General features: G+C 41.8%; 1 protein-coding gene and 1 long non-coding RNA gene across 4 annotated transcripts; one reads left to right on the top strand and one right to left on the bottom strand.

Moving 5' to 3' along the window:
- Positions 1-1,859: 1,859 nt before the first annotated feature.
- On the top strand, positions 1,860-2,472 carry LOC308142219 (uncharacterized protein; the record flags this gene model as incomplete). Its single annotated transcript, XM_080512567.1, has 2 exons — positions 1,860-2,054; positions 2,147-2,472. Exons 1-2 carry the CDS (start codon positions 1,994-1,996, stop codon positions 2,470-2,472), a joined length of 387 nt encoding a protein of 128 aa, XP_080368693.1. The 5' UTR covers positions 1,860-1,993.
- Positions 2,473-4,913: 2,441 nt separating this feature from the next.
- Positions 4,914-12,444, bottom strand: LOC308142445. Of its 3 annotated transcripts, none has more exons than XR_013936999.1 (7): positions 12,354-12,444; positions 9,180-9,248; positions 8,406-8,453; positions 8,198-8,328; positions 7,652-7,700; positions 7,175-7,206; positions 4,914-6,962 (listed from the first exon to the last, which is right to left on the bottom strand). It is a non-coding gene; the product is annotated as an uncharacterized lncRNA (long non-coding RNA). The 3 variants fall into 3 exon arrangements; XR_013937001.1 differs by lacking the exon at positions 12,354-12,444 and adding an exon at positions 9,457-11,909; XR_013937000.1 differs by lacking the exon at positions 12,354-12,444 and having other exon boundaries at positions 9,180-11,909.
- Positions 12,445-13,829: the final 1,385 nt, after the last annotated feature.

Here is a 13,829-nt window from a genome sequence, read left to right as displayed (position 1 = left end):
AAAGAAGGAGAAAGAGGAGGAGGAAGAGGAGGAAGAGGAGAAAGAAGAGAAGGAGAAAGAGGAGGAGGAGGAGAAGGAGAAGGAAGAGGATGAGGAGGAGGAGGAAGAGGAGGAAGAAGAGAAGGAGAAAGAGGAGGAGGAGGAGGAGAAGGAGAAGGAGGAGGAGGAAGAAGAGAAGGAGAAAGAGGAGGAGGAGGAGGAGAAGGAGAAGGAGGAGGAGGAAGAGGAGGAAGAAGAGAAGGAGAAAGAGGAGGAGGAGGAGGAGAAGGAGAAGGAGGAAGAGGAAGAGGAGGAAGAAGAGAAGGAGGAAGAGGAGGACACAAACACAAACATAAACACTGGAACATGTTGGACAAAGAAAGTTTCTTTAGAGACTAAAGACTCCTCGTGTCCAAGATGTTCATATTTACTGTAAACTCATTAAAGTGTAGAGATTTAATTTTGACCTTCAGCAAAAAAATATTTTTTTCAAACTTTAAATTCTGGTGCTTTAATTAATTTTAATAAAAGTTGTCTATCAAGATGATAAGACTTTTTTTTTTTAAATAAAATTAAATAATTTTAAATAAACAATAAATAAAAATAATTCTTTCAGGCCAAAACTTTATTTATCACATACACAAACTGTCAGTTCATGTTCGCCCCCTGGAGGTGAGGCAGGGTACTGCCTGCCTCACTTTATTGTGGCGATCAGCAGGAAGGGTTCTCACACACACACATTAAAGACGTGACCCAGGCTGCAGAACAATATTAGAGTAAAGTTCATATTGCTGATAAGCCGAGGAGCAGGAAGGTCATGTGACCAGGTGGTGTTGATCACAGTGAGACGTGAGGCTCAGCTCAGTGTCGAGTCATCCTGTGGTACAGTTACTTAGTTACCTAGTTACACAGGGCGATCACCACGGTTACAGCTGAAGGTGTTGGAGGCGGAGCTCACCTGTGTGACGGTGTTGATCTTAGTGAACACCACCTCTGCAGACAGAAGGAGACAAACTTTACAAATCATTTAGATTTTTTTGTTTCTTCACAGGCTGAAAAATGCTGCGGTGAGAAAATAAGAAAATAAAAGACCCGCTGGTCTCCAGTGAGAGGCGGGAAGAAACGCTAACATGTGCTGAACTAACGGTTTCCAGCCTGGCGGCCATTTTGCCCCGAGGTGTTAATATTAGATTTAGGGCCAATTCCAATTCTATCCCTCAGCCCTTCATCTTACCCCTTTGAATTGCGCGTTCGCAAGAGTCTGAGGGGTGTCCCGTTTCACTACTGTTCAGAGGTGGAGGGGTGAGGCGAAGGGCTATTCACCCCTCTAAACGAAGCATTTCCAGATATACACTTTAAACAGAGGGGTAGGAGGACATGGCGCCAAGGACTCGCATTTCATATCTATACTCTTCTAAAGTTCTATAAACTTGTGTTTTATACTAGCTTCCGTGTGTCTTTGTTTGGTAGAGACTGTTTATAACATTTTATTATTACACTGTAGAGTTCCAAAGCCTTCTAATATGGTGTTTTGAAAACAGGGACCCCCTGAGCAAACAAGGAAGATCCTCTGTTTTCACATGGTGAACGAGGAAATATTCCTGAAGTCCAAATACAAAAACTGAAGTAATCCACGTCTCCGTGTATTTCTTCACCTCGATGTGGAAACGAAGCAGCCAAGCTGCTGCAACACGTTGAATTTGGGCTGAGCAGAGAGGGAGGGGGGTCCCAAATCTAATGGCTGAAACTTTTACCCCTTTGCCTTTGCCCTCGTTTTGGAGGGGAAGGCGGAGGGCTAAGGGGTAGGGGGAGGGGTACGGGTAGAAAAGAAAATTGGGATTGGGCCTTAATATTAGGTCGACTGTGTCTGAACCCGAATGAACAAAGTCAATATTAAAACATTTAAACATTAATCAAGGTCTGTCAGTGTTTTTATGACGGAGAAACAGAAGAAGAACCTGCCTGTCGACTCTCCACTGTCCACTGTCGTCTGGTGAGAAAACCTCCGGATGAGATGAACACAGAGGAAGACGACGCCCCACATGGCGACGGCGACGGGAACGGCGAGGGCGAGGGTGAGGGCGAAGGCTTTGGCGATGGAGATGGGGACGGCGATCCAACCTGTCCAAATGACACACGTTTTAAAATAGGAATGATTCTGTTCCAGGTCGGAGGTCGGAGGTCGGAGGTCGACTCACTGCGACGGTTCAGTTGACAGAGCGTCGCCACATCAATTTCCAGGGTTTGATTCTCTGCAGGGTTCTGAGCGACGCACTGAAGAAGGGAGTCCAGGTCCTGCTGGGACACAGTCAGAGGCAGAGAGGCGGCAGAGTCGCTCTTCCCCAGGACCTCCTGGCCTCTGAGCCACAGGAGGGCGACGTCCTGCCCAGGAGAGTCCAGGGAGCAGTTCAGGGAGCAGCTCTCACTGCTGCTGTTCACCACGCCGACTGTAGGGGGCGCCACCGAGTCTGCAGGGAAACCAGTGGGCAATGAAAAGACCCGGACTCAACACACAGGCCAAAGGTAAGAAGACTAAACTCAACGCACCGTAAACCGTCACCATGTAATGTACAAAAACGCCACTTCCTGTCTTGGAGTCGACGGTGTATTTCCCCGAGTCGGTCCTCTGCAGCCCCGTGACGGTAAATAATCCTGTGGTCTGGTCCCACTGAATTCTCCCCTTGTAGTTAGGCTCGTATACGCTCAGTTTCTCCTTACGCACCTCAGCGAACGTTTTTGATTCATACGACAGAAGCCCTGTCTTCTCCACGGCGTCGGGCAGAGTGAGGTTTCCTCCTGCAGAGATTACCAGGGTCTTCAGTGGATCAGCAGCCGACGAGATCATCACTGCGCATGAAAAGGAAGTGAACGACAAATAAAATCAATTTACAAACTAAATAAAAAAAAAAATTCAGAACTTCAGGTTTCTTCAGAATAAATCCATTAAAATGTTTGAGTTTCACACTTATTTGTGTGGTACGTATGTCGTTACAGCACCAGGAAGAGACAAAACACCCTCTGCATTTCCTGTCGTGTCATTTGAGCTCATTTAATTCTAACAAAGAAATAGTGGCCAACATGTTATTGAGGTGTTATATATATATATATATATATATTAATGCCGTCATTCTATTAAAAAAAACAAACTAATTAATCGCACAAATGTCTGTAATTAATTTGTGCGATTAATTAGTTAATCGCTTTTCTACTGAAGCTTTTAATGGATATTTATTCGGGGAAAACCACAGAATTAATATCGACTCAACACACAGAGACTGCATATTTAAATTCAGTAGCATTTGGTGAAACCGTTTCTCTCCCACATCAGCAACATAATAAAAACATAAATTAATTATTAAACATCCAACATAAGTGTCGGTTTTGTCAGAGTGCAGCTTCACCATTTTGAGAATTTTAGTGTTTCTAGAAACAAAGTTTTGAACTTGTTACATGAACAAAGTGGCAATAATATAATGTAATAACCGGGGGGGGGGGGGGGGGGGGGGGGGGGTTATTACATTATACACACACACACATTTGCACCAATCAAACCAAGTACTCACCTAAACAGACGAAGGAGATGGCTCTTCGGGGATCCATCATCGAGTCGGAGGGTCAGCCAGGTTCTGAGTCCACAACAGAAAGAAGTGAGGGTCTTCAAAATAAAAGCATGGGTGGGGCTGATGTGGCATCAGGAAGTAGATGAGCAGGATTCAGATGCAGAGCAGAAAACGAGGCGAGGAGCAGAAAGGAAAGTGAGCGACACCAAGACATATATATATATATATATATATATAAAACCACCCCACGGCCCTTCCCAAACTATCTATCTATCTCTTTCTCTATCTATCCATCTCTTCCTGTTCCACTGTGAAGCAGCAGACTCCGGTCTCATGCTTCACCACAGCTGATGATGAGTTCAGCCTTCAGACCACAACTTCCCCTCAAACCAGCAGCGTTCTGCCAGAGCCCACCGCAGGGCAGCGTCCTCCTGCAGCCCACAACTCACCAACAGTCACTTAATTCCTGCTTGGTTGTCTGCAGTTTTGATTTCAAGGTTATTTTGGGAGTTTGAGATAATAAAAAAAAAAGAAAATCACACTGACTGATAAAGAGTTAAATATTATTGATTCATGCAGTCAATCACTTATTCAGTCTTTTTGTCATTGTAAAAAAGAAACAAGCACATTTGAGCAACACAACCCACATATTATGTTGTAAACAAAAACTAAAGTGCATTAATGGTTCAGAAACCATTAATAACAATTAAATAATAGCATCCGGTGCAGGCACTAAATGAAAACAGCGTTATTCTTAGCAACAAGAGGCGTAACAGAAAAAAACAAACTGTTGTTTCAATTGGTCCCCCCAAAAAATCTATGTTCAATATTATTGAAAAAAATTCATTATTTTTAATATTTAGGATTTATTTTTAAAACTCCTTATTGAGCATGTTATCTTTCAGCATATTAACGGTGTAATACATTTCAGGTGTAAACTGTGTGGTTCACATGTTTCTGCCCTCGGAGCTCGTTTAGAGTTTTACCTTCATTCTACCAGAAAGGAAATAAAAAACAAGCATCGTCACATTAATTCCAGTTTCTGTTCTGAAACGCTTCATTTTCATTCTCTCGTAACACAGAACCAGATGAGGTTCTTATACTGTCTTGCACACATTTTAATTTGTTTTCCTCTATTTATATAACTTTTCAGAATAAAACGTCTCTTGAACAGACGAGAGAAACCAGGACTCTGTCACAAAAGCACAGCAGCTTGGAGTTCAGCTCATAACGTCAATACTGCAATTCAAATTCAGTTTAAGACTTTAGTTAAAAAATCTAATTAAATCAGCATCTACAAACTGTTTGAACTGAGAAAAACAAACACTCACTCGTCATCAATTGTTTTTACATTTGTTTTATTACAGAGTAAAAACCAAAATTACAATAAAAAAAGCACCGTCAGGCCTGTTTACATGACAACACCTAAAAAAAGGAATTCGTTTCCACTGCAGCAGCAGATGCACAGTGAGGTGGGCTGAACGAATGACATTTTGAAAAGTTGTTTCATTTTGTAATGAGGAGGGTGGGGGGGTAGGAGGTGTGGGGGGGTAGATAGGAGGGGGCTCCTCTGCAGGAGGGAATAGCGGCCGTAAAAGAATCTTTCCACTTTGGGAGCCGGATTAAAAACTTTGTGGACAGTGGATCCGTAAATAGGTGCCACGTAAACACACCCCCCAAAAGTGAAGGGTAGGGTTGCCAACTCTAATAAAAACTTTTTTTTTTTATGACAAAATACAAAAATTCACAAAATAGATTTTTCTTACATAGTAAATAGTCATAAAAATAAATTTTTCTGCACAGAACTCGTATATTACAATATACAAATAAATATCAACTTCAAAGTATAAGTTAATAAACAATAGAAATCTTAACACTTAATATTCAGTGCAATGAGAAAAGTGTAAACAGAAAACCTGTGGAAAAAGTTCTAAACATAAAACATGCGTTCCTTCAAGTGCATGGTGTTAAACTACAGTTGAGGTAAAAAAGATTGAACTCAGAAGCTCAACGCTACATCATGTAAATAATACTTTTCCATTTGTATTTCTGTTGAGCTCCGGCTGCAGTTGTTTGTCTTTCAGCCTTCCAGAGTAAAACTCTGAGCAACACATTTCTTCATTTACACATAAATTCCTCTGTGCTTTTAACAGAGAAAACAGAAAAACCCAACAAATCCACATGAGCAGCAGGTTTTTTTTTTTTTAGGAAAAACTCCCTCTAACAGGAAGGAACCTTTGTAGAAACCAGAGGTGGAGGCATTCTGCTGCCACTCCCCAGGATAGAGCACTCTAGAGCACTCCACTTATTGTTGATGTAAGAAGAAATCAAACAGCATCAGCTGAGTTGTTAGTGGGTCATTAGTCATTTAATAAAAAGGAAAAGAAATCCTATTGTTAACCTCATAACTTTGCAGTGTTTTGGCTACTTTTAGTTTAATATATTTAATGTATGAATATGTATACATATGAACTGCTTGTATTTGTAACTTGTAGAAAAATTTATTTTTGTGTCTATACTGCAAAGTATGTTATTACTATGTATTTAGTTTGAGTTAGTTAATTTTGGGCATCCATGAAATTCTTCAAAACATAAAAAAAACATAAAACAATCAAACATAAGTCAAATACATCTATGCACATACACAAGTTAACAAATAAAATAGTAAATATTCAACAAATATTTGCTAGCACCAGTGTCACGGTCCTCCTCCCTATACTTCAAGAAAACCATTGTTTTGAGGTATTTTGAACTGGGTTGTTTTTGGACACTCTCCACATATTGAAATGATAAAATGATTGTAAAGTTGAGTAAAATCTCCCGTGTTTCAGCTTTAAATCCTCTCCAGTTAAAGTTAAAGTTTGGAATATCTGGAGGGAGTTGATTGTTTATTGCTTTATACTTTATTTGTGCCATTTAAATAGTATTTTAGTATTTTTGATTTGAAGAGTGAATTAGTATATATACCCAGTTTTATGAGTTATTCTTATTGCTCTTTTTTGTAAAATTGTTGGCAGTTGTAATAACCGTTTATAAGCTTTTCCCCAAACCTCTGCACAGTAATTTAGATATGGTGACACCAGTGAACAGTGCAATATGTGGAGTGGTCCAGGATGTTTTTTAACTTTATTGATTACTCAAATGCTTCTTTATATTTTGTTTTGAACAAGTTTTATGAGACTTCCCATTTATTTTATAATCAATTATAACACGAAGAAATTTAGCCCCGTGAACCATCTCAGTTTCCACATCATCTATACCTTTAACTGTTTCAAGTTTTACCAGATTTGTTAGTTGGCAACCCTACTTTGTGGATTTGTTGTCGTGTAAACGTGGCCTCGGTGCAAAATGGTAAAAGAATTGAACAAATTCTCATCGTCAGTTCTCTTCTTCTCCTCCAGAGGGGTCAGAGGGAATCTCAATCTGAAGATACAAGATACAAGACGAGTTAGAGTGAAGAGGAGGAACTAGAACATGTAACATACAACATGAGACCTGCTGAGCAGAAGTGGTGCTTTGATTTTATCAGTGGAAATAAATTCAGTAGAAGTTACTCTCTTTACTCTCCAGTTACTTAGTTACATAGTTACATAGATACAGGTTATTCTGATGGAGTAGTGACAGGAAGTACTCACCCGAGTGTCTCCGTTGGCCTCAGAGTGTCCAGCTGCAGAGACAAAGAGACAAACTTCAATATTCATGAAGGATTTTTCTAAACAGGAACTAAAATGCTGCCGTCCTGCGAGACGAGCTCATTAAAGGAACGTCTCTGTTGGAAACTCCAGTTGGGAGTGTGGGAGAGTTCCCAGACCGTCAAACTTTGTTTGTTTAAATGATCGACGACCAAGGAAACAAACTTTATCACAGTTAAAATGCAAAAAATACTTGATTAAAACATTAAAAATAATTTTGATAAATGAATAAATCGTAAAAAGAGACTAAAGAAGATTTAATTAGATACACAGATAGTCCAGAATGTGCTCCCTACTTTGTGTGGATTTTTTGTTGTTGTTTATTTATTTGTCAGGGACCTCTGCAGTCTCTGGCAGGCACAACATTACAATACATTATAAATATGAACGACAGTAAACGTTAGTAACATTAGCGATTACCATTGAGTGGCCGCAGTTCCGTCAAGTCATCAGCAGGGGGCGCCGTCACCTGAAGAGGTCCCGGATGCATCATAACAAAATACAAACCATATTATTTAACGTATTTATTGTATTAGCATCACCATGATGTCACAGGCTGAACGGTGTTGATGCCCCTGGATGATTGAGACAAGAGGAACGAGACGCTAACGGGACGCTAACGTCATGATCCAATCGATATCGGTAAAGGGCGGAAAGGGGGCGGAAGCTCCAGTTTTGTTTGAGCTCAACATAAACGATGGGACCAACTGAGTTGTTATCTTTAACTGTGGGACGTCACATAGAGCCGGAGTCCGCCGGTCCAGACGCTGAACAAAGGCCACGTCCAGACGCTGAACAAAGGCCACGTCCAGACGCTGAACAAAGGCCACGTCCACACACTGAACAAAGGCCACGTCCACACGCTGAACAAAGGCCACGTCCAGACGCTGAACAAAGGCCACGTCCACACGTTAATAAAGGTCCGTCAGTGTTTTATCATGAGGAACAAACTGAAGAGGAACCTGCCTGTTGGTTCTTCTGTCGACCCGTTCTGCCGAGAAGACCTCGTTTCTAAAAGTAGACACCAACACCGATGAGGACAACAACGATGAGGACAACACCACCGCGGATGCCGACACCACCGTTGACGGCACCATCTGATCAAATGACACATAAACAAACATTTTTTTAATAGTAACGATTCAGTTCCAGGTCAGGGTCAGAGGTCACTCACTTGTTGTGGAGTTGTGGTTCGGTCCTATTGTAGGAGTCTGGTCAACACCTGCAGAGCAACAGAGTTGATAATGATGAGTACAATGAGATGTATTTATTGAATTACACATTTACCATTTTACTTCTTAATTTGTGTACATATATGATTCATTGTTGAGGTGGAATAGGGGAAGAGGTAATTAAGCTTAGGCTTCATCCTATTCCCTTTCGGTTATGGTTGAGCATTATTTATTTAATTACTTATTTTTGGCTTGTTATATTTATTAGTTTTGTGTGTTTGTATGAAATGTTGTTATTGTTTGAATCATTTCATTTGTGCCCACATGTCCCAAAAAACCCTTTCAATTCAATTCAACTCAAACTAATGTGAATGTCGTAGCAGGAAGATTCTTGCAGATGTGAATCGTAAATGGATCATTGTGTTTGAAGGCAGGTTCCACCCAGGACCAGTCACACACAAGGTGAGAAGAATAAATCCAACCTCCTGTTCAACACCAGTGTGGGATGTGGGCTAAATCTACTTGGTGTCTTTGATTCAACTGTATAATTTCCAGAAGCATTTTCCTGCTTCACCACGACGGCCAATAATCGTGTGGCAATATTCAAGTCAAATTTCACCACATAATCTTTAAACTTGTGTTAATTACAATAAGGAGGCACCACACCTGATGGCGATGCCACCAATGGCCCAATTTGTTCAAATGACACATGAACACCAATCGTGTTTTTTTAATAAGAACGATTCAGTTCCAGGTCAGGGTCAGAGGTCACTCACCTGGTGTGGAGTTTCTGGAGTTCTCAGAGTTGTTGTTCAGTCCAGTTGCTGTAGGAGTCGGTACAATTTCTGCAGACCAACAGAGTTAATAATGATGCCCACATGTCAAAAAAACCCTTTCAATTCAACTCAAACTAATGTGAATGTCGTAGCAGGAAGATTCTTGCAAATGGATCATTGTGTTTGAAGGCAGGTTCCACCCAGGACCAGTCACAGGACAAACCCAGAGAGACGGACAGACGCAACACACAAGGTGAGAAGAATAAATCCAACTTACTCGTAAACACCAGTGGGTGTTCTGTGCTTGATCTATTTGTTATCTTCATGACATATGTATAGTTTACAGGGTGAGCTTTCTGCGTCGGCGTGATGGTAAATATTCTTGTGACAATATTGCAGTCATACTTCCAACCATCTACAATATGGGATATTTTGCTTGTGTTATTGCACTGAGCTAGAGTTGTCCCATCAGGAGCTTTCACCAATACATTCTCCAAATCAGGAGGCAGAGTGATGTTTGCTACATAGGCCGACACGTCCTCCGATGAAGGTGAGACTGCTAAGACCATCACTGTGAAATAAAAACACATGAAGCCATCAGGAGGACAATCATCTGCAGACCAACAACAAGAGTCATGTTAGAAAAGCTCCATCAGCCTCGTAAACAAAGAACTTTCTTCGTGTGTGAGAAGAAAAATCCTCCACCAGAAGAGGTGAAGCCATCAGAGGACAAGAAACTCTGTTCATTAATTCACACTATATTATTTAGTTATTTCTTTCTGTAAATAAGTCTTAGACATTTAACCATGTGAAAGAACAGGATCATAATAACATTTTTTGATGAAGAAACACTTTCAAACTGGATTTGTGTCGATTCCATCAGACACACTAAGAGGTAAACTATTTTAATTCCTCCAGTCCAGCAAGGATCTAAAGTTCTGAATTATGTGGTAATGGGGTTTGGTTACTCTGTAATAAAATACATTATGTAAACGTACGCTATTCTGAAAAGTCAGACTCATAAATGTGAATTTTCAAATGTCAATGCTGTAGAAAAACTATTCCTTAAAAAGATTCAGACATAAGAGGAGGTGGATCACGTGGTTCTTTAATATAGTAAAAACAAACTGAGGAAAGAAACGTTTCCTTTAAAAAAAATAAGAAAAATGGTTTTAACCAGATGGAAGTGAAAATAAATCACTACCGAGAGTCTTTATGTTAAGATGAGTTTATAAAATCTGGGGGGGAAAAATCATTAAATGGCTTGAGTTTATTCTTTAGGTGATTTTTTTTACTTTACAAATGTGAAAAAAAAAAAACATAACATTATCGTCATGTATTTATCTCTACAAACCTTATGAAACAAACAATGTGTGGGGATTTTTTTTTCTCCGCCGTCACTCTGGAACTTTCTGAGCGGAGCGGCGCTCGAGACCATCAGGTGAGGGAGGGGGAGGGGGGCAGGGCTGGAGGGCTGACCGCTCGCGAGGGGGATGACGAGCGTGCCGGAAAACCTCGCGATAATGTAAGGAGCCGCTAGCTGCTGTGGCTAGTGGCTAGCGGCGAGTGTTAGCGCCTCGGCCACTAGTTGCTCTTAGCAGCGCTTTTTAGCATTGCAGCTGCTTTTCTCACCGCTCACAACTCCTAAGTAAAGACTTCAATAAAGTGGCTCGCGAGTTTTTAACGATTCCTTCAAATTGTATCGTCACTTGTCGGCATTAAAGCTCATTTACAGTAACAAAACCAGAAATAAGTGTGAAAAAAAGTAGCCGGCTCATCGTCCTGACATGAAGAAAAGTTCCGGTACACTGAAGGGTAAACATTTAAAGTGTCATTTTAAGACCCGCTTAAAATTCAAAATAAAACTCTTACCCGCGAGGACGAGCGCAAACGTTGTCATCTTGACGAACATCTTGGCGTCCAAAATACTTAAGGGAACGAACGAGCCTGTGCAAACCCTTTAAAACTCGCGGGTGGGGTTGGTCAGGTGTGTCACTCACCAGTCAGAAGGTAGTGCGCTAACTGTGTGCGCGTGTGTGTGTGTTACGTCGTTATATGTAAATGTGTGTCTGCTCGGCCCACAGTGTTCACAGGAGAAACCTCCCTGCAACACTCTGGCAAAACTGGTTTTACAGGCTTATGTTGCAAGAGTGGGGATTCTTTTTTTTTTTTTGATACACTGCTTTACTTTTTTTTTTTAAGACATTTTTAAATACATTACAGTCATTCTAATGTGCTTTTATAGAGAAAATAGAAAAGCCCAACATGTCCACATGAGCAGCAGCAAGAAAAACTCCCCAACAGGGAGAAACTTTGTAGAAACCAGAGTCAGAGGTGGAGGAGAGGAGAGGAAAGACTTGGTGGGGAGATACATACAATACCCTTGTTAGTGCTACGTACATATATTTTTTTTAATAATACAGTAACCACAGTGATCTAAATATTTTCCAACTGCCATGAGATTAAACCAGCCTGAGCGACAACAGAGCAAAAACCAAAATAATCACAACAATTATAGCAAAAGCAAAAACAAAAAGGACATAAAACAAAGAGAACAAAACAAAAAAATAAAAACAAAAACAAACAAAAACAGGAAGGAAAAAAAAACACACCAACTTGATTTTGATAATTAACAGAACAATCTCGTCAATGAGGAGTGGAAGTGTGTGTGTGTGTGTGGTTTGTCCTCTGGATGTGAATGGAACTGGGCCACTCCGGCACCCAGCGACCCACCGGATCCAGGGAGGCTCCGACAAACCCCCCCGGAGAGCCACACCCCAACCCGGAAGGCACCAGACGGAGCGCGCAGAGAAGACCCCCCCCCCCCCCCCCCCAGGCCAGAGGGGCCCACAAGAGAAGGATAAAGGGCGCTGAGCCCCGGGCCCCGACCCGGCCAGTGCAGCGCTCCCAGGCCACGCGGGCAGGGAGCCCCCCCCGACCCCGACAGTGGAGCCCGCCGCACCCCCGGGGGCCATCCCCCCCACCACCCCCCCCCCCCCCCCAACCCCAGCGGGACAGAGAAGGCCCCAGCCGCCGAGCCCCAGACCAGCCCCCCCCCCCAGACAAGGAAGAGCGAAGGCCCAGCCAGGCCCTGAGTGTTAGCTGAAGAACCTTCTAGAATGAGAGAAGAGAGACAACCCCAGTGTTGTCACTATCCAAAAAACTAAAACTTACTCGTCACGTGAAATGGTGGTTGAGAAGGCGCTTGACTCGACTCCAGAGAAAAATCAAAATGAAGGTTTACAAGTCGTCTCTTTGGGTGAGCTTCCCGTTTATTGTAACAAAAGAGGATAAAGGTAAATAATGGTGACGAGTCCGGAAACGCCGACATGTCGGCACATGCGTCGAGCTCCTAGAGCAAACCCTGCGTAGTGCGCGATGACAGTTTGAACTGACAGCCAAACTGTGTTTATCAAGAAAGCGCATCTCTCAACAGGATGTATCTGGCAAAAGAATCTCAGATCTTTTGCGATTCAGCGTCAAATTCACCTGGAGTTCTGGAGCAGCCTCAAGTGAAAAGAAAGGTTTCCACCGTGTGGGACCATTTTGATGTCATATCATATTTAATTTAATCCTTCTTGTTTCATCCTGTTCTCAGAGTTTCCTCTTGATCTATCTGGATTTAAATTTGTTTCAAAGTGACTCTTAATTTACGATCCATCTTATTTTCTGCAGGTTAAATGTCGCATTTGTTCGACAGAACTTTCATATTTAAATAAAAGCACCTCCTCAATGCTGAGGCATTCCAGGGCTCGGCATGAGGATGAAGTCCCAGATTCACCCAGGATTAACTGCATACTATACTATGCTTGATGCAAGATCTGCTTTCCGAGGAGCCAAAATACAAAGTTTCCCAATTATCTGTCGCTGCATCGTACTATTATTGAGATTATATAATTTCATGTTATTTGCCACAACGTCAGAGAATTCACTGATTTGATAATTAAATTGAATCCTGGTTTGGAGGTAAAGTTAAACTAGTACTGTAAATATTCTACAACTTCCTCAGTTCCTTTATTGATAATCACTTCCTATTAATTTATTCTTGACTTAATGTTTAACCGTCAAGCTTCCAGGAAGCAGATGCTGGACGAGGCTGAACTTCCTCCTGAAGGACTGCCGGCCCCTCAGCCTCCTGGAGACTGAAGGGTTCAGGAACTGGTTCAGGTCCTTCAGCCCTCATATGTTTGTGGAGAAATTATCTAGAGTAGCTGTTGATATATCCAATTTATTTAATCTTGAATGTAAATATATTCATTTGTGTTTGGTTTCACTTGGTGTAATTCTCAGACCATCAAACAAATGGTGGCCCAAAAGTGTGAGGAGGAACGGGAAGGAGTGAAGATGGAAGTCCAGCGAGGAGAACAGCTGACATGTGGACATTGTGAACATGGAGGCTTACTTGGCTCTTACTTGTCACTACATTAACGAGAACATGCAGTTGTGTACATCTGTGTTGGGTGTGCAGTGCTTTGCACAAAAATCACACTGCTGACAATTTGGCCCAAGTCCAAAGGGGCGTGATGGAGGACTGGGCCAGAACCACTAAAGTAAAGTGTCTTGTGAGCGACGCAGCACCAAACATGATTGCAGCCACTGACAGCTGGTGAGCAGAACATCAGAGGAGAAACACTTCCTGTGCTTGCTCCT

Source organism: Blennius ocellaris, assembly GCF_963422515.1.
Source record: "Blennius ocellaris genome assembly, chromosome: 17".
Lineage (NCBI taxonomy): Eukaryota > Metazoa > Chordata > Actinopteri > Blenniiformes > Blenniidae > Blennius > Blennius ocellaris.
Note: the sequence above shows the minus strand (reverse complement) of the source record. Positions and strands in the feature narration are given on the sequence as shown.